Source organism: Hirundo rustica, chromosome 8, assembly GCF_015227805.2.
Source record: "Hirundo rustica isolate bHirRus1 chromosome 8, bHirRus1.pri.v3, whole genome shotgun sequence".
NCBI lineage: Eukaryota > Metazoa > Chordata > Aves > Passeriformes > Hirundinidae > Hirundo > Hirundo rustica.
In genome coordinates, this window is record NC_053457.1 from 29,553,630 (window position 1) to 29,580,346 (window position 26,717).

General features: G+C 41.2%; 2 protein-coding genes across 3 annotated transcripts in view; one reads left to right on the forward strand and one right to left on the reverse strand.

Annotated features, from left to right (window-relative positions):
- SLC18A2 (solute carrier family 18 member A2) overlaps positions 1–15,664 on the forward strand; it is a 28,394-nt gene extending 12,730 nt beyond the window's left edge. For both annotated transcript variants that reach the window (XM_040070852.2, XM_040070853.2), the window contains exons 5-15: positions 1,279–1,371; positions 1,778–1,867; positions 1,955–1,998; positions 2,073–2,133; positions 6,183–6,278; positions 9,129–9,207; positions 9,447–9,498; positions 9,912–9,975; positions 11,045–11,164; positions 11,700–11,833; positions 13,695–15,664. In XM_040070852.2, the coding sequence (XP_039926786.1) occupies positions 1,279–1,371; positions 1,778–1,867; positions 1,955–1,998; positions 2,073–2,133; positions 6,183–6,278; positions 9,129–9,207; positions 9,447–9,498; positions 9,912–9,975; positions 11,045–11,164; positions 11,700–11,833; positions 13,695–13,805 (944 nt within the window). In that variant the 3' untranslated portion in view covers positions 13,806–15,664. The remainder of the gene's footprint in view (positions 1–1,278; positions 1,372–1,777; positions 1,868–1,954; positions 1,999–2,072; positions 2,134–6,182; positions 6,279–9,128; positions 9,208–9,446; positions 9,499–9,911; positions 9,976–11,044; positions 11,165–11,699; positions 11,834–13,694) is intronic.
- Positions 15,665–16,068: 404 nt separating this feature from the next.
- Positions 16,069–26,717, reverse strand: part of PDZD8 (PDZ domain containing 8) — a 51,984-nt gene continuing 41,335 nt past the window's right edge. Inside the window, exons 4-5 of the mRNA XM_040070851.2 lie at positions 21,994–22,156; positions 16,069–20,937 (exon numbers count right to left, since the gene is read on the reverse strand). Of these exons, the coding sequence (XP_039926785.1) occupies positions 18,746–20,937; positions 21,994–22,156 (2,355 nt within the window). The 3' untranslated portion in view covers positions 16,069–18,745. The remainder of the gene's footprint in view (positions 20,938–21,993; positions 22,157–26,717) is intronic.

The window sequence follows — 26,717 nt, forward strand, 5'->3', positions numbered from 1 at the left end:
CCTGGCTCCCTTTTGTTTTGCAAGGCTGTTATCACCTCTCACATCAGTTTTACCCGCTCCGGTTTTAAATTGGGAGTCCTGCAGTTGTCCCTCACAGATATAATCCTGAGCCCTTGCTCATCCTCATTGCCATTCTTTGCATGGTCTCCAGGCACCCCCAGATTTCTCCCTGTGCTGCACCAGAGCCTGACCCAGCCCTGGGAAGGAGCTCTGACTCCTTACAGGGCTACCAGCAGTGAGAGTCTCATCACGTATCTCACAAGCAAAGGAAGTTTTGGGTACCATTGCTGCCAGTCGTTTACCCGCTGCACTGGTGTGTGCAGTCATCCCTATCTGTGTGCAGAACTTTGTGCAATTGTCTTTGCATTGCCCCCTCCTTCTTTTTTTCCAGAATATTTCCCCAAATCCCACACTCACTGTGAATTCTAAAGCAGTTGTCTAGCAGCTCTCCAGCTGTTTGTGCAAACAGTTTGATGTCATCCACTCTTTTCAATAAACGTGGTGATCCACACAGGACCTCTTCTCTTTGATGCACGTGATGGATGGGATTTGCTGAATGATCAACCATGCAATGCATTGTTTTCCTTCTCTGTGTAGCTGTAGACCTTATTTACTGAATCCTAGGTAAATCTTGATTTGAAAACAGAATTATTAATTTCTACAAGGACTCTTCTGCAGCATTTACGTCTACAGTGACTGAGTGCTCCACAAAAAGACAAGCAAATTAGGCTTCGTGCTTCCTTTTGTGAAATGAAGGCTCATAATCAAGTGCAGAAATAAGGCATGTGAAGATAAAGGTCAAAAGGATCCTTTAATTTTTTGATGCTGAACTTGAAATACTCATTACAAAGCAATCAGCTCTGCATAATACCTCATGCCCAGAGCACTGTCCACGATTGGAGCTAAGTGGGCACCAGACCTTTGTGCACTCCGAGCAGAAACAAATGATGGTGAATACTTGTCAAAGCTTTGTTTCTGCTCATTGGAAAGCATCATCTAAAAGCTCTGTGACAAAAAGATTAATAAAGATTCTAACAAATAAATTCTCTGACTAGTACTGCACAACAGAACACGGTCTTGGGGACCATGGGCATTGCCAAAAACATTTTTGCTTGGAAGTCAATTCTGTGGGGAGGGACTATATATATATATAAATACTTGGTCATTTCTGTATGTTTAGTAGGTGTGGCAAATGATGAACAGTATCACACAGATGCCTAATTTTGTGCTGTGATTTTTCCTTTTATTTGTCTCCCTTTTTATTATTTTTAATTGTAGGGATGGGTTTGCTTGCCACTGTTTATATGGATGACGAAGAGAGAGGCAACGCAATGGGAATTGCACTTGGAGGCCTGGCCATGGGAGTATTAGGTCAGTGAGTTGGAGGCTTTGCTGGAAAAAGAAAGCATCCCCCAGCCATCCTCCAGGATGTTTTTGGGAGCTCTGAAAGCAGCAGAAGGGTCTCATTGGGTGTGGTATCGTGCAGTCTCCAGACTGGATTCGTGATGCACGTGAAGAGCAGCTTTTCCCACAGCACACATTCTCTGTGTGGATACACGTGTCAAGCAGCAATCTCTGAGATGTCTGGGGTTTTTTTACATTGCAGAGTGTTTTGGGGAATGAAGAATGTGGTTATTGCCATGATCAATAATCTTTGTGGGGATTTTCAAACTGGATTTTTGATCGCCGTGTGCCAGTAGCAGGATGCCAGAACGCGCGCAGGGGGTTTGTTCAGAGTCAGAGTCTTCACAAAGGTGTCCTTTCCTTTCCTTGGCAGTGGGGCCTCCTTTTGGGAGTGTCATGTATGAGTTTGTGGGGAAGAGTTCTCCTTTCCTGGTGCTGGCAGCCCTGGCTCTGTTCGATGGAGGTCAGTATCACCCTGAGGGACGTCCTTTCCTTTCCTGCCATCCATCCCTTCCTGGAGCAGTGTCACAGCATTGATTTCTTTTCACAGCTGTTCAGTTACTTGTTCTGCAGCCCTCCAGAACACAGGCAGAAGTGAGTATTAAGGTAAAACGCTGCAGGAATGGGTGTCACTTTGCCTTTCCTAATCCCAAGCTTTTGTTTCGCAGAGTCAGAAGGGGACACCTTTACTGACACTTTTGAAGGACCCATATATCATTATTGCAGCAGGTACCAGACCTTTTTTTCTTCTTTAAACCAGCTATTGTTGTCAATCCTGGCCTCTTGGCATGCCTTGGGCTGAGTTGCTTTAACAGTGTTGTCATTTGCTGCTTGACTTTACGTAAAGATCTAAGAATGTTCTGGAAATACAGGATGACTGTACCAGTAGAAGCACAACAGGCAGAAAATTTGAAATAAATGGCCTTTCCAACTTAGAGGCCACTCATGACTCGCAGGTGCCTGCTGAGGCAATGAGATGTGGCCAGGAAAATTCCTGTGAGGCAAGTGACTTGGGCAAAGGCTTTCAGAGCGAGGGATTGCCAGCACTTTGCAGGCAGGCACAGGGAACAACATTGAACTTTGTTTCTGTTTGCAGAGGGAGTGAGTTTGGCCTCTAGAATGATATTTCAGAAAAGATTTGGGTGGAATGGTGAATGGTGTTTGGTATTATGTGTATTGCTTTTCTAATGAGCCTTTCTGTCTCAAGAGAAATTTGCCTTTTTGCATTGCAGGTTGTTGAGTGTTTATTCTGAAGTCTGTAATTAAGCCTGGCCCTTTCTAATGTTGATAAAATACCTGGAAACAGATAATTATTTTCACACTTCTGTTTCTTCACCCTAACTTGCTTGTCCAACAGAACAATTCTTCCAGGCATTTCTGGAAATTTTCTTGTTGATCTTAGGGAATTATCATAAACTCAACTCTGTGACTTGGTTGAGCTCTGATTTGTGTTACACAAACCCTTTTGCTTGAGAAGCTCTCAGAGCATGAAAAAACCACGGAATAAAAGTATTTGAGGCAAAAGTATAGCAAAGACTGTACTTGTCATGAGAGATCAGATTTGTCATTTAGCTGATTCAGTAACTTCTCTCACAGCCGTTAAAGAATATAAAGGATGAGAAAGTCCCTCCCATGGATTATCGGTGGGATTAAGGGGAGCACCTGGGTCTCTGCCTCCCAGGACAGAGGCTGCCCAGTGCTTTGACAGTGCAGCTGATGCTGATTTTCTCTAAGCTCAGCCTCCTCTTGCTTTACTTCCCTTGCAGACCAAATTTGGTTTTGTCATAGCTGAATGCCAAATGCTTTGTGTCAAGAGGTGATGCCTCACAGTCTGTGCCAGCAGTACCCACCACCCAGGCAGAGGAAATGTCACTGACGTGTTTTGTCACTGCTGGTGGGAGCTGAGGGATTGAAATCGGTGACGCTGGAGAAGCCAAACCTCACTGACAGGGATTCCAGGGAAATCAGTGCTGCTGCCCGATGGAGTTGCACGGACAGACAAGTCAGCCTGAATGATCAGATTCAAAACCCAGAGCTGAGACAGACATCACCAGGGGCACACAGGTCCTTGAGAAGGCATGGGACAGCTTTTCACTGGCTGCCTGCTCTTCCACAGGAAAATGCCAGGGATGTCTGTGGCACTCTGCCAAAAGCTGAGGGGCTCTTGGCTGTGAGGATGGGATTCAGCTGGGAGGCTGCAGTTTCACACCTTCTGGCCCACACAGGACACTTAATCTAATTCAAGGAAGAAAAGATGTAGGATTCATGCCCTTGACACACGGCACTTTAAAGAAAGGTCAGCTCCATGCAAGACTAAGGCCAAAAATAATTTATTTTCTTTTGGGGAAGCTTTGCTGAGGTAGCAGGCTCTTGGATTTGCCCTGAGATTGCAGAGTGCCAGCTCAGGCTCTCACTTTTCTCTAGGGGCACCTTCTACAGATCTGAAGTACCTTTATCACCGCATCCCAGAGTACTTTGGGAAGCTCTGGTGATGCTTCCTGGCCTAAGGAGAAGTAGGTGCCACAATTGTGTGCAAGCACACCTGTTTCTCCTTCCTTTGTGAGGTTTCTTGAGAGTAGAATAAATCCTTTGCTATTTAAGTTGTCTCAGAATGGTCCTGCTTCCTCTGGCTGCACTTTGTGCAGCCTGAAATGGTTTTTTTCCGACATCAAGGAAGCTGAGCATGGCTGATTTTGGCTTGGAAGAGCCCCAATGTTTTTAACTGGGGTATGTCCGGTTGCTTCCCCGCTCCGGGTGGGAGCTGACCTCCAGCTAGCTCGGGTCAACACGGACACAAAGTTTCCAGTTCGTTTTGGCTTCTCGGCTTGGCAGCTGGACCCAAAGGTGACAGTCAACAGCAGCAGAAGAGAAAAGGCTGGCTCTCAGCTTAGCAGGTTAAAGGATGTTTATTAGCAGAGATCTCCAAGCTCCGAGGCGAGCGGCTCGGGGCTTCCAGGCTGAGAACCCCGCGGCTGAGAGCTTCTAGGTGGAGAACCCAGCGGCTGAGAGCTTCCAGGCTGAGAACCTGGCGGCTGAGAGAGTTTGCTCCTCCCTCCCACCCCCTATAAGCGGGGGAGGGTCCCAGGGAGGATACAAAAAAGACCACAAATCAGGGGTTTCAGGGGGTAACAAGGTGTGCCCACCCCCAAGCTTCAGACCACTAAAATCCAGAGCCAAAGGAATTTCCCCCAGGCTGCCTATCACCTGAAGCCCTCTGCCGGAGATTTCACAATCTGGGAGGGACCCCGGGAGTGATAGGCAAGCTGCCCCAGAGAGGGGGGTTGGGGCAGAGGGGATGTTACATGTCATGTGAGGTATGGGATGATTGACACAAAACACCTTATTATACAGACAACACAAAAGGGATACAGAATTGGGGATACAGTGAAACGAACCATAACAAACCTCTTACAAAAATCTAATAAAACAGTTCTGCACCACTACACTGGGGCTCCTTACAGGCACTCTGGGAGCTTGCACCAGAGTGGAAAGGTTGGCTTTTGTCTTTAGGGCAAAGCAGTGCTGAACTGTTGCTCCTTGCCCGGGGAAGGGAATGAGCCAGCTAGCCAGCAAGTTCACTTTAGGAATTGTGGATACGCAGTCTAATATATTCTGACAGGTTTGAGCAAAGAATGACATCAGTGCTCATTTGGTTTTGAACCTTGTGATGAGGAACTCCTTCCGAGAGAAATAACATTTCTCTGACCTCTGAAACATTCAGGATTAAAATAAAATAAAAAAGTGAAATTTGTATAGTAAATGACTGGAAGAGTCTAGAATATTTTCCTGAAATTCAGGGATTGTAAATATTAGGAAGAAAGATGAGAACGCAAGTTTGAGGTTGTCACTTCCAGCAGTGACTTCCAGAAACCATTTTGTAAGGGAGTAGCAGAGGGGACATGTCCTGTTGCCCTGCATTAAGCTTTGGGTGCCTGAGGGTCTTTTGAGTAAGTGTGAAAGACATCTTGAATCCAAAGAAATGCCATGGGGTTTCATAATCCCTCCACTAAAGCTGAAGTGCACTGCTGAGGAGAGATGAACACGACACGAACCCACTGGAGCTGGGTCTGCAGGCACTGGTGTAGGGCAGAGCTGAGCTGGCAGGCAACACTGAATCAGCACTTACACCCCTGTGTGTCTGGGTTATTAAACTCCAGGAATTCAAAAGAGATCCGTAAGCGTTTGAAATTCTGAGCTGTGCGAGCTCAAAGCCAAACCCGCGTTTGCTGCACAGGCTGGCTGGGCCTAGGATCTCGAGTCAAAATTCCCATTTGTGGGGAACAGACATCCCTGTGGCTGTATCTTGGTATTTTTAGGATCAAGACCTCCACATCCTGTCACGTGATGTAGGCATGATCCCTCAGATGGGAGAGGCATGGGGTCAGAGCCTGAGCCTCTTACACAACAGGGCTCTGGTACTGCCCCAGGAGACCAGGTAAAGACCAAGCGCTCGTAGTTTTAGCTAATCATTTGTACAACAGACCTCATGAACTTTCCAAATGTCATCAAGCTCACTGCAAACTTTCACATTATGAAATAGCTTAACCTTTATTGTAGAGTTTCTGGGAGAATAGAAACATATAAAAAGTTAGCGTTCGGTGATTTTACAGTGTGTTCTATTTAACGCTAATCACCATCCGACACGTGACAAACAGGGCTGTAAAAAGTGCAATATTTTATGTAAAACATCCGTTTTTTGCATGGTGCTCTGTGTATAGTCAAAAGAAATAATTACTACTTTTTTTTTTTTTTTTTCCTCCTCCCTTTCTTTCTTTAAGGATCAATCTGCTTTGCAAACATGGCTATCGCTATGCTTGAACCAGCTCTACCCATCTGGATGATGGAGACCATGTGCTCAAAAAAATGGCAGCTTGGTAATGTACAGTATATTGTTTGCATCTCTCTATATATTTTTTCCACTGAATGTCTGAGTTCTGATCTTGTTAAAGATTATTTGCTTTGGGCGGGTTTTTTTTTTTTTTTTTTTTTTGCAATCTGTAAAGTGTCAGTGTTAAACCTGCGCAGTTACAAACACTGCTAAGAAAAATACAGTGGGGCAATGTTATTGCAATAGAGGCTCCTGTAATGGGCTGCACTCATGTTTCAAGGAAAAATAGTTGCAGGCAGCCTCAGAACTAGTGTTGATCCAGCTCCACTGGGAATCCCAGCGCTGCTTTGGCAGTGAATGTTGGCCAAGCCAGCTGCAAGGTGCCTGCTGAGCTACAGAGCCAGCCCTGCAGAGCAAAACCATTTGTTTTACTCCCTGTAGGGAATCCCTCCTCAGCTCCTAGATGGAATTGCCCTGAGCAGGCAGGCATAGAGATCTGCAGCAGGGAGGAGCACTGTGCTTGGTGCAAAGCAAGTTTGTGGCATTCTCCTTCCAGACTGCTCCTGGTGACATGTGGTGGAAAGATGGACTTCTGCTTAAAATGTGACCACAAGGCCACGAGGAGCACTTTCCCTTGGAACTGATATATCTGGCATCCCTTAACGGTTACTTAATCATCCCTTTCAACAGAAAGCAATGGGGAGCCCCACCTTGGGACTTATTCTGGCTTTTAGCAGGGACACAGTCTTGGGAAACCAAGGAACACACCCTGTGTATCCATTTGCTCTCCAGGGTAAAGCTGGGGCAGTTACTTTCTCTTTGAGGTGAACAAGAGCAGGGAAAAAACCACCAGACAGTGGATTAAATCCTAGTGAGTGACAAACCTCTAGCGGGAGGTTGATGGGAATCTTCTTAAGTGGGGGATGCCCAGCCTTTGTCTATCTCTGATTAATTTAATGATGGCATTTTTTAATATCAGTGCACACTTTGAAAGAAAAAGAAAAATCTTACATGAAATGATGTTCAGTTGATATCCCTGCTCTGTGTTAATCTAGGTGTCCCTACACCTTACATAAAGCATAAACCTTAGTTCTAATTAATGTAATTGAGTTCTAGAGTGGCCACAGATGCAATTTTTAATGTACTGTTGAACCTGGCAATAACTTCCAGCCTGTAATACAGCAGAATGAACAGCAAATTTAGGTATTTTGAACCTCAAAAAGGAAAAATAAATATTGCCTATCTGCCTCCCTCACCAGTTTCATATTACTGGTGCAATAGAAATGAGGTTTACAAATCTCTTCATCGAACAGAAGTTACTAGAAGGAAAAGATCCATTTTAAATGAAGACTAATTTAACCCCTTAATGATACAAGTAATTGACTCAATTTCACTTTGTCTAATTTGGCAACATTAATTAAAAATTTTAAGCCGCTTAAACTGTAAATTAAACTGCAGGGGTTTAAGCAAATTATTATCTTATGCAATTGGAAATCCAGCTGTTTGAAGCAGGTATAAAGAACCTTGATTTGACCAATGAACATTGCTGTGCATAAAACCTATTTGGAAAACTATGGTTCTGCCTCAGCATACCACAGCTTACAGACCAACCCGTGCAAGTCTGATTTAACAAGCCCTTGCAGTTTTATTTCTCTTTTACAGCTGTCAAGGTCTGCTCTGTGTGACCATTTATTATAACCAGATAGCTCCAAACACTACTGAAGTAGCTGTGGTTACACAAGCTAAAATTAAATCTTTCCCCAGCACCACCACTGTAACCCACAAGGTTTTTAATCACAGGATATTGCTGTGCTAAAAATTACCCCTTGATTTTTTTTTTTCCTTATGAATATATCAGAGAGATGGGAAGGAAGATGGATAGGCAGGAAATGAGAAAACCTATGTTGCCCTGGTGAAAGATGAGGAGCACAAACACATGAAGGCAGCGGTTGGATCGTGTACCCTGATGCCATGGCTGCTTCCTAAATCTCTGGCTGGGTCCTGCCTTGGGGCTTCTGTGTAAGGAGAGGATGAATCCTCCAGTACAGACTGTAAGAACTGGCTTTTAAACCAGAGATGGCAGCAGAAAACAGCATCTACTCCAGATACAGCCACTGCTGCGGCACCCTCAGGGAGAGAAAAACATTGCTGGTGCCAGCAGTGTGCTTTTCCAAGTGGAGGTGGGAAATTAGAGAGACAGAATTTACTCAGGTGTTCTCATCTGCAAGCTATCACAGTTTTTTAAAGCTTTATTTTATTTAAACACAAATGTGAGTTTCATAAAAATTAAAAAGACGTTCGCTAGATCGTTTCAATAGAGTTTTTAAAGGTTTTTCACCCTTACATTATTGATCCATGCCTGACTTCAGTCTCTGCTTGACCGAGGGCCCTGTCACGGCACTACAGACTCGCCTGTAGCAGGAAGGTTCGTGACATTCCCAGGCTCAGAGGGGATCTGGCACTTGCAGAGGCACAGCAGCCCTGCTGTCCCCTGCTGCAGGGGGAGTCACCCACCCCAGCACCCTGGGCTGCCTGCATGTGCTGAGCACGTGCTCCATCAGCCCTGCACCTGCCGGAGAGTTCTCCCCTTGACACAGCCCAAAGATTATTGTAGTCAGATATAAACTTTTCTTTTCTCTTTGTTGTTCTGTCCTCTCTCCCGGACCAGTTCTTGTATCTAATGCTGAAAAACTCTTTTCAAAGGCGTCACGTTGCTCCTGCATTTCGCAGATGATGTCCTTAGATTTCACAGGAAAGCTGCCACAAACCGGATATTTGATTCTTTGGGCTCTATTAGATGTGTCCAGATCAAAATTGCAGTGTCTGGGATTTATTAGTTTCTTCTAACACTTCACTGAAATCCTTGCTGATAAAACATCTCATTCATATTTTCCAGGCGTTGCTTTTCTTCCAGCTAGCATCTCTTATCTCATTGGGACGAATCTTTTTGGGATACTTGCACACAAAATTGGAAGGTATGCTTAATTTAAAAGTACTAATCATCTTCCAGTCTCTTCATGTACCATTTCCAGTGTTTCCCAGGGAAATTGATAGTGGAAATTACTAAGGCTTGTTCTATAGGAGCAGGAGCCTTTTTTTGAACACGTTGCTACTTTTGCTGTTTAACTCAGTGCTTCAGACGTTCTGAAACACTCAGGATGAGCTCTAATACCTCATTATCACCCACCTCTGAGTGACGTTTCTTCTTTGATAGGTGGCTTTGTGCTTTGCTCGGGATGCTAATCGTGGGAATAAGTATTTTGTGTGTAAGTAGACAATCGTGCATCTTTTCAGTCGTGTGAATGTTTGTGTGCTCATCTTCTAACGCGCGCTTTTCCCGTCAGTTTTGTGACACGTTATTAAACAATGCACGGTTAATACGTTCCAGATCAGAGTTTTGAGTGCTTTCCAGTTTCAGTGCTTCAATTATTTTTAGAAATGATGGCTCTGAGAGGAGCGTGCTCCTCTGTTGAGCTGCCACTCAGTAGTTTATAATAGTAAATGTGTCAGTGGTTTAATGGCACAGTTGTCTGAAATGACAGCTGAGAACAAGGATCAAACTCTCAGATCTGTACAAACTGGGCCATAACCACTTGGAGAATTTATTTCACAAAAAAGAATCCAACCTCATTAGCATGTGCAGCGTGATGTAATTAACTGCCTCAAATTTTCTTTATAGGTACCGTTCGCTAAAAACATTTATGGGCTCATAGCACCAACTTTTGGAGTTGGATTTGCCATCGGTAAGAAAATTTCTAATGACTTCTTGCAACGTTGTTTCTGTAAAAATGGTTTGATATGACAGTAGAGAGAAAATCATTTTTGTTGCCGCTCTGATCTACCGGCAGTGAAGCCTGAGCTGTGGCCCAAGCTGGCAGGCAGAGCAGGCAGGATTAAGGGAATGTGCTGAGGGAGTTGGATCCAGGCTGCTTTAGACAAGCTGGACCCCCCAAGCCTGTCCAGAACTGCTCTATTGACCTAAGCAGATCTTTCAGCCTGTCCATGAACATAAAAGTTGCTCTCAGAAATGAAGCCGTGCACTGCCCCAAACCCACAGTGGAAAAGGATTTATATAGACATCTCCACAGGAAAAAAAAAATAAAAATAAATAAAGGCTTAAATTTTTTTGGTACATAAAGAGGAATTCCCAAGCTCACACACACGTACTCTTCAAGTAACGTGTGTGAGCTCCCCTTGCTCTGGGCCATGCAGGCAGGCTGCAGTGGGGACCCTGCCTTGCTTTTCAGTGCTTGGCTGCTCAGCAAATGTCCTGGGGCATCTTCACACCAGGGATGTGCAGTGAGGAAAGAAGCTACAGGCACAAATTCAGATCCCAAGTATCTCAGCAGTTTTGTGAGAGTTTTGTTTCTTGCAAGAAATGAAGGTTTGTATCAAAAGGCATGATAAAAACATCATAAATAATTTTGACTAGGGGCTAATGCTGTCTTTTAGGCCTTCACTCAGGGTAAGTTCACACCAGATAACTTTCCCCTAATTACCTGGCAGGTAATGCGAGGTGGGAGCTTTGCAGAGACAGCTGGTGGGAAGTGTGGATACACCCTCAGCTCACATCTCTCCTGTCCTCTGGCAGGTGCCAGCTGTACACCTGTTTACACGTCCACACCTGACCCCAGGCACTGCAAAGACCATAAAAAGCAAAGCTAATACAGACTACCTTTACACAAATCTTCTGCTTCGTTACGAGCAAACAGCCTTTTGGCTGCTTCTGCATCCCTCCTTAGCACAGAGCTCGCCAAGACGCTGCAAGAAGGGGAAGCAAAAGGCAGCATTTTCCTGAAATGTGTTTTGCAGGGATGGTGGACTCCTCCATGATGCCCATCATGGGCTACCTGGTGGATCTGCGCCACGTGTCAGTCTACGGCAGTGTGTACGCAATAGCTGACGTTGCCTTTTGCATGGGTTTTGCCATAGGTAAGTCCAGCCTCTGCCTGGGAAGCACAGTTAAGAAAAGGGGGATCTGCTACAGTGCCAGGTGTGAATCCCAGTGGTACTCGCAGATTTTATGAGGAGAGGTTCTTGTTTTCTGCAAGAAGTCAGAGCAGGGAATAGTGCCTGGCATCTGTTTCCCTCCTCTGCGGCAGTGCTATGCTCTCTTCATTAGCTGTAAGAGCACTGAACACAAATGGAAAGAGGCCTTGGAACATCTAAAACTAACACCACAGCTGTGTTCCAAGGGTCTGTGAGGGGAATAGCTCCTCACTGACCTCCTGCCTCCTTGAGAGCGTGACACAGATGCCCTTAGGAACATCCCTAATCTCCTCAAGGAATCTGGGGCTATGAAGCCAGGAAAGTTTTATGATATAATTACAAACATGTCTTTACATTCCTCAAATCCATCTGTTAGATGGAGGGGGGAGGTTTGTATACAAAATTACTGTTGTTTAGAGTGACTGCTGCAAACTTTGTGTCTGAGCAGTCTCCAGAAAAGGGTTTTTATCTGTACAAGGTCCCTCTGCTGGTGGTGCCATTGCCAAGGCCATTGGATTCCCGTGGCTCATGACAATTATAGGAATTGTGGATATCCTCTTTGCTCCCCTGTGTTTTTTCCTTCGAAGTCCACCTGCCAAAGAGGAGAAAATGGTAAGTGTAACTTGTGTGTTTGTTTTGTTTTGTGTATTTTTTCTTTTTTTTCAGTGAAACAAATGATAACTTACATCTGCATCTTTGCCTTCCTCAAAATGGGACCAGCAAAGTCAGGTTAACTTTGGAATGAACTCCCCCTTCTTTTTATGTCCAAGATGGATAAAGGCAAACCCTTTATTAGTTAGCTGTTACAAAGTCACAAATTTGACTTCTATGAAACAGGGTCCTTCAGACATTCCTCTGCAACAGCGTACATTGTGGTGGAGTCAGTATAGAATTAATTTCTCTTTTCCTTGAAGAGCCAGAACTCTATTGGCAAATTGACCAAATTATTCCTTGTTGTGCCTCAACCTTTTTTTTTTTCCCACGGTCCCCTAAAGCATATTTTAAATCACCTTTTTTCCTCCTTCTCCTTCCTTCATACAGTTCACCTATCCTTACAAACCAGTGGCTTGTCTTGTCCAATCTGTACCACCGGGCTTCTCTTCTTTTTTTTTTTTTTTTTTTTTTTTTTTTTTTTTTTTTTTTTTTTTTTTTTTTTTTAATATAAATTTGCCAAAGATCTAATGCTCTAGAGCACTCAGTGCTCCCCAGCCACTGTGGGGTGTGTAAGAACAGTGTCACCATCTGTAGGTTTAGCTCATCCAGCACTCCATCCTTACTCTTCCTGAAAAAGGCTGACCTTGGCCCAAAAGGTTGTTGCTGGTTGTTTATTTGGGTGAAAAGAAACTAATTTTGCATGGTCATGGTCTTGTTCTGCAGTGGCACAGCACCTGCTGCTTGTGCTGCTCTCACTTTGCACTGGCACAAGGTGGAAAATTGAATCTTGCTGTAATAATGGTGTATGTGAGGCCAGAGACCTTTTGCTTTGCTTGTATTTGGACTGCAGAAGCCCAGAGATCCCAGTTAATCCCTTGTCATGACCTTTGCTGACTGCACTGGTTTAGTTTGTTTTGGTTTTCTTACATTAAATAAGGCTGAGGAACAGAAAGGGGAAAAAAAAAAAAAAAAAATCAGCTGCCGTTTCTTGGCAATACAAAATTTATCACATGATCCCAAGGTTCCTGACAGTTCCATTTCAACATCACAGCCCCTGAAGGGACAGGATCTCTCCCCATGGCCCCAACACCCTCCAGCATCTGCCACCTCTAATGCACCTTTAATTAAATGCAAAATAGCCCCTGTCCCCAAAGTGGCTCATGGCCCTAAAATGATGCACCAGTTCTTCCAAAGGAGGAATCAAAAGGAGGGTCCAAAATTATGGTCTTTGCATTATTATTAACCCCCAAACTTAATTACACTTGGCAGGAAGAACACTACAGTTTTTCCTTGGGAAATTTCAACCCAGAGAATTCAGTATTTTATCTGACCCTTACCTTGATTACCAATTCTAGCTTGCTGTGTCAAGGCACGGTATTGGGATCACCACTCTTGGTGTTCATCCTCAGTCCTGCTGTTCTGGATCTCCATGGAAAGAGGGGACAAAAGCAGCAAAAGAGAGTTGGCTTCTCAAAAGAGAGTTGTAGGACTTCTCTTGACCATTCATCCAGGTTTTAATTGATGGAAATTAATTATGGGAGGGGCAAATTGCTGTATCTGGAGAGCAGGTAGGTGTCTTTCAATAATACCTGGGCTGAAATGCTGAAAATAGACATTTTCCAGAGATGCCTTTAGCATCAAAATCCTCCCCCCCCCCCTCCCCCAGACCTGTGGACTCAATTTACCCTAATTTCCATCAGTTTGGGCTCTACCTCAAGGGAGGAGAGGTGAATCCCTGAGTGGTGAATGCAGCATGCTGGATCAGCCCCAGCCTCAGCTGGATGCTAAGCAGAAATACTCACACTCTGTTCTCTTCCAGGCAATCCTCATGGATCACAACTGTCCCGTGAAAACAAAAATGTACACCCAGAACAACATCCAGTCCTACCCCATAGGTGAAGAAGAGGAGGAATATGAAAGTGATGAATAGCCATATCACGTATTTAGGTGTACAAAAATGCTGTGGTTCATGTGAAACATCTCATCCAGAAATAGGTTTTAGTTGTACTGTATATTTAATAGTGAAACGGTCAGAAAAACCAAAGGTATATTATTTATTGCCCGTGACTATAAAGCAGACTGCAAACCGCCTTATGGGGAGGGGAAAGAGCTTTTATAGACCATTTGTATAGTGTTAGCATTAGTGTATTTAATTTTATTGAATATTATACTCTATTTTTTATTAAATGTGTGGTATAAATCTGTATAAAATGTGAATTTTAACTATTTGGTTTTTAAACTCAGCTCCTTGACAGTATTTCATATTTCATTTGGAGTTGTAGGTTACTGTCAAACTTGAGTCTCTTATATCATTGGCAATTTAAAAAAACAACCCTCGAAGAGAACCTATCCAATTTGCACCCTTTTAAGTGACACCCTTGTAGGTGCATTGAGAAGAGCTGGAGTGAGGACAGCTCTATCACTTTTTTCATCAACTTCAGGTCCTAATAATATATTAAAAAAACTAAATTAAGAGGCACAGCTTCTCTGCCAGTTTAAATAGTGAGTTCTCCCTGAACTACCACTGTTGAGGGAAATGTTGTTAAACAGTTGAGTGTATTGCTATTATTGGTATTTAACAAAGTTTTAATCAAGCATTTGTGCAATATGAAGCCCCCCAAACACACACACATCAGGTAAACAAGTCATATGAACATGCACTGTTCCTTTCCCTCAGCAGGGAATGTCACAGCATTAGGATACCTTTTATCTTTCTATCTTTTGGATCTCTTAACATATTTCAATTTTATTTTGGTTGCACCTTCAGTGACTGCAGTATTACAGTGTTTAGTCTTAGCATGTACTGAAAGTGAGCTGCTAACTGGAGCAGTTCCAACGACTCTTTTACATGCATTTACAGATACATCTAAAAATTCAATGTATTTTTTTTTTTTTTTTAATGAGTTCAAATATACTCTTTGCTTTAAAAAAGGGAAGAAACAACCAGTTTGTTGCAAATCTCTCTTAACATTTGAGGACACAGCCCAATACAGGTGAACTATTGTATTAAGCAGTCTCTGTCTTATAAACATTTTAAAAACAGTCCCCATGTCCTTCTCAACCATGGTGTATCATTTCATTTGTAAAACGAAAATCTTTATGTGCCTTCTCTCATGTAATTGCAGATGTTTTATGTACTACAGCATAGATACTATGTTTACATATAGTTTTGTAAAGCGTATATACTATGGTCAAAAACTATGAAAAATATAGTGGGTCAAACTTCAAGTATTGCTCTGTCAATAATTATGCACTCAGAACGCATCAAAATAAAGTTGTCTGACAGAAGTTGATGATCTATTGTAATAAAGTGAAAAAACAATTAAAAAATAATTAAAGAAGAATGAATTCCCTCATGCTTTGCCTTATGCAGTGTGCTGCAGCAGTGTGGGGAAAGCTGTCAGGTGTCTCAGCTGGCAGGAATGCACTTCTCAGAGCTCCTTCAGAAACCAGGATTCTGCTGGATGAGGAATTCTTCGCTGTCCCCAAGTAATAATTGTGCAGATCAGTGACTGTTTACATTAGGCTCAGCTTTCACTGCGATTTGCACACTTGAAACTTTGTCCCAAGAGATGTTATTCTACTTAACTTCACTGAAGTCTTTTGGTCAACATCAAGTTGTTAATCTGATCAAATCTGAGACTGAAATACCAATGCAAGAATTCTAAATTATTACAGGACGTGCTCATTTTTTTTTTTGCCAGCTGATCAACCAGTGTGTTTCTTGAATTCACAAGTATATAATTCAAACATAGCAACTCACATTTTTTTAAAAGCACAGAAAGGCTTTCTTCATGGCTTGGTTTTGTACTTTTTTTGAGCACATCGAAACTAAGGAGGAGTTTGCATTAATCTGCAATGTAAGTATGAGGAGGAGACCCAAGGAGAGATTAATGGATCACATTCCTCATCCCCAGCTGGGCTTGAGGGAGCAGCATCATCTTCCCATGGTTTGCTGAGCAGATCAATGCACTGCAGTGGTTCCCCTGCTTTTGCTCCACTCATGCTCCACCAGAAGATTAATTAATCCAGAGACACTCATGTTTGGAATCTCTGCGCCACCTTTCCCCCCACTACCAAATAAAAACCTAGCAGTTGTTTTGGACTCTGAGTAATGAATAAGCAAACCTTTTTTGGTGACAGTCAGGAAGAAATTTTACGCAGAAAATACACAAAAATCCCTCTTCTGTCCTGAAAAAAAAGTGAATTTTTCCTATTTTGTAGATTTTGATCTGTGTCAAGTCAATTGTGATAAAGACACTTTATTAATTTGCTCCCACTACTTATTTCTCCTCTGCAAGTGTAAACTTACACAGATGCTTTATTTCAAATTTCTCAGCCCAATTAATCCAGTTATCAGTGGTTTTATATAATGCAAAATGTGTTGTTCCCCTGAAGATTATTCCTTTAAGTGGTGGCATTAGATGATAAGCTACTGCAATAGAAGCATTTAAAGAACATTGACGCAATGCAAGAAAGTTGATAATTTAGCAAAACTATTTTATTAAAGCTTATTCTCATGATAAAATAATAGCCAACAAAATCATATTAGGCAGGTCTTCTGCAAATGTGTGTAGCTGCCACCTATTCAGATATCATTAAGTCAAGATATTCTTGTTTTCTCTGGTATTCTTTATTTTCAGCTATTTACAGTCAAGCATGAAGCAAAGATTACATCAGGAATGTACTATTACAATTTCCCCCTCGAGATTCACTGCTTATTGTAAATAATGCCAGATAGGAATTCATGTTTTCCTTCTTATCAATAAAATACCACTATTTTGCCCTTTTTCCATTCAGTATATTTAAAAATATTGCACTACATTTAATTTACCTCTTACAATCATCATCATTAGCAACTATGCGAGGAAAACGATATCCAGCTTTTCTTACCCACTGTGTTACACGAGTCAATTGAAAACCATGAATGTGTTTTTGAAATCAGTATTTGCATTGTTTTCACAGCTCCTTCATGTGCACCAGGGCTTAAATGAAGCGCTTGGATATATTTGAAAACCTCTGTAAGTAGTCTGTAAGAGCAAACACTGATGGGATTGAATGCAGATCACCACCAATGGTAAGCCACTGAGAAGATGGAGTGGGGAAGTCTTAATATGCATCTCAAGCAAGTATAGGTTAAATAACTTTTAGACAAGAAGGGAAGCTAATTTTGTGCGATTATTTGCTGAAGCTTAATTTCAGAAGTGTGTCACATGCCTGTTTTAGCATGGATAGTGTTTTCCATACATCAACTAAGTAGTATCAACTGCCCAGAACTCACAAAAAAGTGCAAGTAGTTGCATGACTGGCAGTAACCATTCTGTTTAGAAGCACAAGCACGCTGTTCCATGGTGAAAATCACTGCTTCTTAGTTTTGCCCAAGAAAACCAAGTAAACCAAGAAGCAAATTTAAAGGAGAGGTACATTACAGATTACCTCAAAAACTAAAGGAGTTTTTTTTACCATCTCAAACTCCACTCCCACAAAGGCATTTTCTTCTTACTACCAGCAATACCAGTGATAATGATACGAGTACCTAGCACAGTACCTAAAATAAAGATGATATTTTACACAAAATTTCTATACACAGAAGATGAAACAAGGATGTGTCTACAGGAAATAAATAAGAACGATGGCCTTAGCCAGGTGATGCTAAGATCCACAGTTTAAACATAGCACAAGACCAGACAGTTCTTTTCAAAAGCAGCTGGCTGGATTTCTTCCTCATCTCTACTGGACTCACAAGTTGACTCAAATAAAACATGTTATATACACTATAAGACATTTTGCTGACAAAGGTGATCCTTCTGCTCAGACTCTATCTTCTGTCTGAGAAGCTGAATGCAACTTACCGCTCTATGATTACTCAAAAGTGTTGAGACAACATTAGTAACTTTGCATTTTGCACCTTAAGCTTTCCAAAATGATAGTCTGCAGCAAAATATCAATTTCTTTATATTACTTACATTGTCATTACATGCTTTTACACAGAAGGCAATGAAACCTCCAACTCTTGTGAAGAACAACTTTCCTTTACCAGGCTATCAGATAATACAACATCAAAAACATAGGATTTTATTCTGGAAGGCAACAAGCCTCTTACCTTGAAAATATTCCCAATTAAATTATTATGAGATACCAGTTTATACTTTGATATCTAACAATAGTCTGAAGTTCAAAAGAGGATTTTTTTTTAGCATAGCATTACCATATTTTGTGTTAAATAAAAACTACAAAAAGTTCTTGTATTCAACAAAAACATGGAAAACAAGTGATATGCAATGGTAACTTCAGTAAGTATTAACAGACAAAATGAAAGACCTTTTGTTTGCCTTCATGATATGTTTGGCAAAAAATACACAACTACCTAGAACACATACAATAAAACTGTGATCAACACTTAAAAGCCTGGCCCCTCAGTGACTTCTGTGTCAGTCATCAGCTTAGGCATGCAACAAGCTTATGTTTTCATCATACAATGGAAACTAAACATTTTGAAAACCCTGCCTGTTTCCCATTGAAAACAGTAGCTAAAAAAACCCAAAAACAAAACAGAGAAGGGAAGTGGGGGCAAGTAACACATTAAAGAAACCACACACATTGATGTGAAATGGTAAGATTACAAAACTTGAAAAAATAAAAATAAGTTATTAAAAATAAATTTCCAATATAAACCCCAAAGTGTAGTTTTAACCAGCTAGTTTAACAAAATGATGGTGCCATAGCTGGAGAAGAACCACTATGAGCAATTAACTGTGGAGAAGCAGGACACGCACATTATACCAGTGTTTTAATTTAATTTGTGTGTGTTTGGAGTTGAGTGCAAAGCATTCTTTCAGTCCATTCCTTCAAAGACTAAATATGTAAATATCAGTCTACCGATTGAGGTGGATCAACCGGTTCTTCTGATATGATGTTCAATGTTGGAGCCTCTGTCAGACTGCCATCTTCGCTATCCACTTCTGCTATACTGGGCTCCTCGGAATCTTTAGTCACTTTTTTGGATTGCCTCTCAAAGAACATGTTCTCCAGGGACTCTATATCCTCAATGCCTGCCCTGTAGTGGATCATCAGCAGCGTGAGGGCTTGCAGTCTCTCGCCCGACTTAGCCAGCGCGGCAGAAATCAGCGCTTTCTTCCTCGCGTCGGTCGTCTCCTTTTCTTCTTTAACCAGCGAATTGTTGTTTTCCAGCTCTTGGTCTATTTCATTCTGCAGCTTATCCAACATAAACTCCAATTTCTGAAAACGCTCCTCCGTGGGTAAGCTCCTGTAGAGATCACGCCCGATTTCCTTAACGGCGATGAAGACGCTGTCATCGAGGCCGCCCTCCTTGCGGACCAGCTTGATGCCGGTGCCCGCCGCCCGCTTGGAGGGGCTGCTGGGCCCGCTGAGCTCGGTGTCGCTGCTCTCGTTGTCAGACGTGTTGGGGGTGTGCTTTGGCGAAGGCTCGGCCACGTCCGACCCCTGCTCGGCCAGGCGGGTTTTGGGCACTTGCCGGAGGTTCAGCAGGCGGGTGCTCGTGTTGATGATATGCCTGGTCAGACCTGTAGTTCTGTTAACAGACTTGGCCTCGGAATCAACCCGAGAGGACGTGGCCGTGGGAGCCTCCTGCCCCTCCGCTCTGCTGCTGCCCACGGTTCGATCGAGCCGCTTTTCAGCTCCTACACAAAAGGGCATCTCAGTTAAACATTTCTCTTGACATTTTTTATGGCAAACGTAAGCACAGAACATGCACTGCGAAGCTGCTTTAGTCCATACTTTCTTTTTGCAGTAATCACACCAAGTTGGATTCTGAAACTGAGTATCTTGAAAGTTATGCTTGTTGTCTGTGAGAACTTGTCCCAAGCAAGGATCCTCTTTTTGAAGGGCACGAGCCTCTTCTTCTAAGTGACCCTCCCTCTCTTTCTCCAGAAATACACTTGAATCATCAATTTCACCTTCTTTTAAATACTTGAACTGTAAAGTTACATCACCGTAACAAAATTTTTCGTTGAAACCTTTATGGGTTGTCAAACTCCGCAACGCTGTTCTGGTGACTGCTGCTTTAGGTGTAGGAGCACCCAGAGAAAATTTTCTAACAAATTCCATTGAGGACGTAGCTAGACAATTTAAAGCAATTTCTTCAAGTTTTATGCTTGCATATCCTAAGCAGATAAAACCACCTGCTTTGAAAGGGTCTCTGCACCACAGTGCAACATTAAGGTACTTATGGTATTTTTCTACTTCAAATAGACAGGAGGATGTTCTCGTCATTGGCCATCGGCCCTGACGGATTTTGTAAGGAATTTCTGGTGACTCCCATGTTCGATGATCATCGCTATCTTTGCAGCTACGTGCATTTTCCGTAAGTCCGTCTTTTAATGTATCTTGCTTCGGTGCTGTTGCTACTTTTGCTACTACTGGGTCTTCTATCTGATCACTAATTTTAATTATCTTCTCTGTAGATTTTTCTCCATTATTTGCGGGTGGAGGTGGCCTCTCTGGTTTATCAGAACACACATTTGCAGTTTCTAATGCATTTTGGCTATCACTAGTAGACAAAACAGGCTTAATTTGTGGCCTAGGTGGCACAGGAGGCTTAGTACTAGATCCTTGTGACTGTTTACCCAATGGCTGTGATGCATCTGAAACCTCAACAGTTTTAGGTGTTGCCACTTTAGCACCATCTTTTTGTTGCGTTTTTGCTGCTGCCTGATAACTTCCTAAATGCAGTTTTCTGTTCAGGATGGGCGATATAGTTCCAAGAGGTTTAGCAGCAGCAAGAATTACTACTGATCGTTTGGGACTTGGAGTTGTTGGCAGATCTTCTTTTTGGTCAGGTGCATCACAAGCTAAGTCTTCAAATTCTGAATCAAAATCTCTGACATCAGTATCAACTGCTAAACTGTTCTGCTCATCTTCTGCCTGTGCCAAGAAAGCTGTGTCCTCCAATTGTCCAAATCCATCCTGCAGTGTTGAGCCATGCTGATTATATCCAACAGGCCTTTCATAAAAGACTAAAACTCTGTCCCCAGCTTGTCTAATAAGCTTTAACACTTGGACAGTTGATGTTATTTTAACACCTGTTAAAAAAAAGACAAACATTATTAAGTTGTAATTATGTTCATAATCTAAGTGACCAAAAATAGTCAACAAACACATTGTTGCTGAGTAACAAAGGAAGTCAGTGATGAAGAAGAGCTTAACTGAAATGTAACAGATTGATTCTCTCCCTTTTATTAACACAAAATACGGAGCTGGGAAAAAGTAATTACATAAATACTCCAGTTTGCTGTTTGTAATAATACTGTAATCTTACATAGTAATGTTGATTTGATACAGAAACAGTTTTAAACTTGCTCTTACTCTAAGTTTGGGGTTTTCGGTAGTAGACATTGAACAAAAGACTCAAAAAAAAAAGATTATCTTTAAATACAGTTATCATTATAACAGAAGCAGGCTAAAATGACAATAGTCCCAATATGTTAATGAAATATGGGCATAATGCTATATTATCAGTGTGCCTGGAGTGAGCTGAACCATCTTCCTGAGCAGAACTTGCAGAGCCATTTGATGTTATCTCCAAATTACACGCAAGCCAAAATATCTTAATGAGCACACAGTCCAAATACAGTCATGCAGGGGATCATGTAAAAATGACTCTTCTTTTGTTATAAAGCAATCACCAGTCATCTGTTCAAAGGAACTGAAAACCCTTTTAAACTACTGGAGTATTGGTATTGCAATGGGAATTTATTTAGGCAGGACATAAGCGAAATAACTCATTGTAGATCTTAAGCTCTGATTTGTAAAACCTCTGTAAAAGGTTAAATTTCTGGCTAGCTCAGTCACATTAATGTTTTGGCTAGGTTTTTTATTGTTTTATTTTGTTGTTTGTTCTGTTTTTACTGTTGTTGCCAAATGTTTATTCAAGCTTCTTTTGCCTTTTACCTAAGAAGGAGTAAATAAATAAGCAAGTAAATAAATAAATCAAGCAAGTAAAGACCTTAAGTGACCATAAACACATAAATGTTAGCTTTTGAGTGCCAAGCACAAGTGTAATTATTAAGAAAAGGAGATTAGCTGAACTGCACACACGACAAGACAACCCTTATTGTGAAAGCTGACATATCACTCACTGCCAATTGCCAGCAGCCTGTCTCCTCTCTGTAGATCAGCAGCTGCAGCAGGTGAGTTTGGAGTCACAGTTTCAATGACAACGTGCCCTGCGTCCTCCTCCTTGGACTGCACAAGGCGCAGTGTGAGCCCAACGCTTTGCAGATTCCCTTTCACAAGTTCAGCCTGCAGAGAAAGAAGTCAAAAATATCTCAGTAAAGCTAACTGCAAGGATTCATGTCTACTAACAATAATTTAAATAAAAATGAAATAAAAAGATATAGTTTTAGTATTCAAACCAAATTATTATTAAAAAAACGCATTAGGACATCCATTGACTTCATCTAACTGATTAACTGTCTGCCAACTAAGTTTATACCTTTAGAGATATTCAAAAAAGTCCCAGTCCTAAATAAAATACTACTATTAAAAACAACCTCATTATCCATTTTATTAGGAGCACTGTACCATTGATCCAGGTATCACTTTGAATGTAGCCCATTTGTGTTATAAAACCTAACACTATGAGCAGTTCTCCAGTAGTCTGTGCAAAAGGGTGTTTGGAGTGACAAAACTCTTTTGTACTTACACATCGCTTAAGAAGTATATTTGAACAAATCTCAATTAACAACAGCCTAAAAAGTTTCTTCAAAGATGCAAACCCGTTCCTCATACTTACCTTGCAAAATAAATACAATTTAAATTTTAACTCTAATAACCTCAAATACCCTTTTAAAACAAAACAAAAAGGACAACTGTGTTGCTAACTCTGCAGCTGACTTTCATATAACAGACCTAGGTAGTGATCAATTATTTACAGACCTCAGTGTCTGAGATCTTTGGCAACTTTTTTCCTAATAAAAACAGTCCTTAATGAATTTAACAATATGATTTTTTTCCCCAAAGCACATTCCTTTTAGACTATTTCAAATTACTGTCTACCATCATTCCATCAACAGATATTCTATCTGAAAGGAGAACTCCTGTGTTTCAGCTTTAAGGATAGAAATTTAATTTGCTTTTTTGCTTCCCAAGAAGAGAAAGCCAGGCAGTGCAGAAACCTCCCCAGGAAATCTTATATTTGGTTTCAATTTACTGACTTCAGGTAGACAGCCTTCTCCTCCAGCCTTCTGCATTTACTTTTTGCTATTCAGTTGTGGATGTTTGAACTCTCTGGAGCTTGAGCCTCCTCTTTGGAGGATGTTTGTTTATTCAGTTTGTGCAATGGCTTTCCACAGATGGAAGTGGATGACTTAGCTCAGTCCATGGCTCTCTCCTTGGCTGCATGGCTGTCACTCCCTTCCTATAATCTTAATAGCACTGCATTTTGGTTTTATTTAACTGCAGTTCATTTTTTAATAGAAATAGAAATGCTGTGCTGCTCAGCAGTTTGCTATAAAACAGCGTTTAGTTTGAAGGAGCAGACTCATATTAACTTTCTCTGCTTTGTCACTATTTTCTGCATTTCCCACAGGCACCTACTCTTTTTCCTCAAACTTCTATTGTTAATACCCAGTAATGTATGTAAGAATAATGAGACCAATATAAGCTTAATTGCAGTTCCAAGACTTAAAGGTTATTCCAGAATGAAACAAGTAAATAGCTGCCTACAGAAACAACCCTGATGGAGTTTTCAGGTTGATTTTTGTTCATTTGTTTGTTTAAATGCATCCTCATTTACATCAAAACTACTGTTACACAAATTAAATTTCAAAAAAAACACAACAACTAAGTGTTAAGAAACAAAGTAGTACAAGAAATGCCTGTGGAAGAAGACAAACTTTTTTTTTTTTTTAAAGAATTGCTCTTCTGCTTTAGTTCTTTATTTATATGCAATATAGCTTTAAGCTAGCAATTCACAAATATTGCAATGTGCTGTATGGAAACAACATGAACAATTACTGCAATTTCAAACAACACTAATTGAATATTTTAACTGTCAAAAACACAAATGACATGAATTTGCTTTTGGCAGCATGCAAAGCTGCAACAAAAACAACATCCAAAGATCACAATAATATAACTGCACATTCTTATCAAACAATGAGGAAACCATTATTTCTGAGCTTTGCTCGGAGTCCAAGTACTTAAATCTCAGTTTTCCTATGATGGTTTCTTTGTAAGTCTCGCTCTAAGTGATTAAGCTCAGAAAAATATTTCCAAATCATTGTGTTTGAATAGAAGAGGAACTATCATAATGAAGATCAGGAAGCAAACTCACATTTAAGGAATGCTGACAAACATGAAAATTACAAAGGGCTGAAAAACAAATTATAACCACTTTTTCCTCTAACTTCTGTTAGTGCACTCAAGTAGAAAGCTGTTTAGTGAGAGAATTCCAGGAAAGAAATGGATGCTTAGAACAGTAAAGGGGAAAAAAAAAACCCAACAAAAACCTCAAGATGGTTTTCCTTTTAACACCCTGTTATTCTGGCCACTTATTATACTCCTTTAGAAAGTCATCTGTTTTGACTGTATATAGTTTCTTCTGAAATCTTACATTAGTTCTTTATCTCAAAGGCCAGAACTGGAGCTCATTAGACAAGATGTTTGAGAGTCATGGTCTGTCCACCAGGGTGGGCATCCTGTCAGCTCTGCAAGGCAGCAGAAGAGACATTGCTGTGAGTTTGTTTGCAACACGAGACAACTCTTGTCCACCCCAACTCTTGTCTCTGAGCAGAGCAGAAAAACACCCAACTACTGAAGGAAGGTGGTCACCACAACCCAGGCACAGGAGTTACCTCAGGCAAACCTACTCCTTTCTTTTACAATTGGTATTTTCTCATCCATTCCAAGAATGGCCCAAAGTGATAAGATTTCTCCAGAAAGTCACAAATCTTGTCTGAAAGAAAATGTCGGGAGGAAGCGCACGTGTTGCAACATCTGACTTTTTGAAGAAAGGCAGCAATGACCTCTAACCACTGTTGGTACTTGCAATCATGGCAAAGTCCATGATGAGCAGGTATGGAGAAAGGGCATTATTAGACAGTAAAAAGGAAAAAAAAAAAGTTACCAGAAGTCTGTTGTTGTTTTTTTTAAAGCGTTTGTCGGTAGGTATTCTGATGATCTTGAGTTTTCCTTTGAATCCAAGGACTTCCTTGAGCAGAACTACATAGTGGATGACTTAACAGTGCAAATATTCTGTAGTGCAAAGACCAGAAACCCCCGAGGTGATCCCCAGCATTTCACCCTTCCCTCCTCCTCCAGGGAGAGACCACATGAAAGAAATGAGGGACAGCTGGGACCCAAGATATGTAGGTATCTCTGAACATTTGGCTCCCATGCAGGGACACAGCCTGCACATTACAACACGTATGACTCACTGATGGCAAGGAGACTTCCAGTATTCCAGCAGTGTCTGATGGAAAGCTGCTTTTGGAAGGAGAGTGCCTTTGAACGTAACAAGCAAAGTTCATCTCAGCTCTTTATTAACTTTGGCACAGTCACAAGCTTTCTCATGAAGTAAAGTGGTTTTATTTATCAACCCAAACCAGATGAATAGTTTCCTTGATTATTCTTTCTGGCAATTGCAAGGAACACCATGCTATCTCAGGCCAGGATGAATGCAGGTGAAGAGCATTTGGAGCTCTCAAACACCCTCCACCCCAAAGAGTTCACTCACAAACCCAAACATCTTTGTACACTCAGCACAGTTACTTTATGCCTTTCTGTCTCCTCCTCAAATTAAGACTTGATAATAAATGTGAAGAGCCAAAGAGCTATTGGAACACAAAGCACGAGGACGATGAAAATCAGCTAAATGACACAGAGGTTAGAAGAAAATTGCTGACAATGAAAGGACATTTATTATCCAGAAACCTTGCTGCAAGGGAGAAAAACTAACAGCTGCACCCAGGGGAAAGGGAAATTTTAACCAATTAGCTATATCATATTAAACCAAGTTTATTTTAATTTGGTCTAATTAATAGCTCTGTTTTACTAGTTCCTGCAAGCCTTAGTAGTTATTTAAATAAGGAGAAAGATGAAGCAGATATTAGTACTTCATTGTCAGCGACAGGCGCACATTTAGTGTATTTTACATTGAAAGTTATAGCTAAACTGCATCAGAGAGGTATCATGCATCATTTAGTGTATTTTACTAGTTCCAGCAAGCCTTAGTAGTTATTTAAATAAGGAGAAAGATGAAGCAGATATTAGTACTTCATTGTCAGCGACAGGCACACATTTAGTGTATTTTACATTGACAGTTATAGCTAAACTGCATCAGAGAGGTTAGAAAATATACCTTTTTTTAAAAAAAGCAAGCAATCCCCAGACTATTTATTTAATATTTGTTGAGATTAAGACACAGCAAAACAGGAATGACTATCCTAGAGAAAAAAAAAAACAACAAACCCACAAAAAAGTAATTTCCTTGGTGTTTTATTATTAAAAAACCCCAAAACCCAGCAATAAAACCAGGGGACACAAGATGTCCATTAACTTTAAAATTAATAGAACATTTTGATGTGGAGCTGTGAACGCTTGACTTTTACAGGACAAAGTCCATAAGCATTGATTCCTCGGCACAGGTTTTAGTTCGTTTATATGCACCAGTGTATGAGGCACTGCAGAGCACAACCCCACTGCTACTTTCCGTTCAATATCGGATGTATGCTCTGGAAACACAATGCAGGAGAAAATTATCTTGTGTCTCATAGCCTTTCCTTGCCTCAGCTTAGTTCGGAATGCCGAGCAGTTGAATGTCAGTGAAAATCAATTTTCCCAAACATTTTCAAACATACCA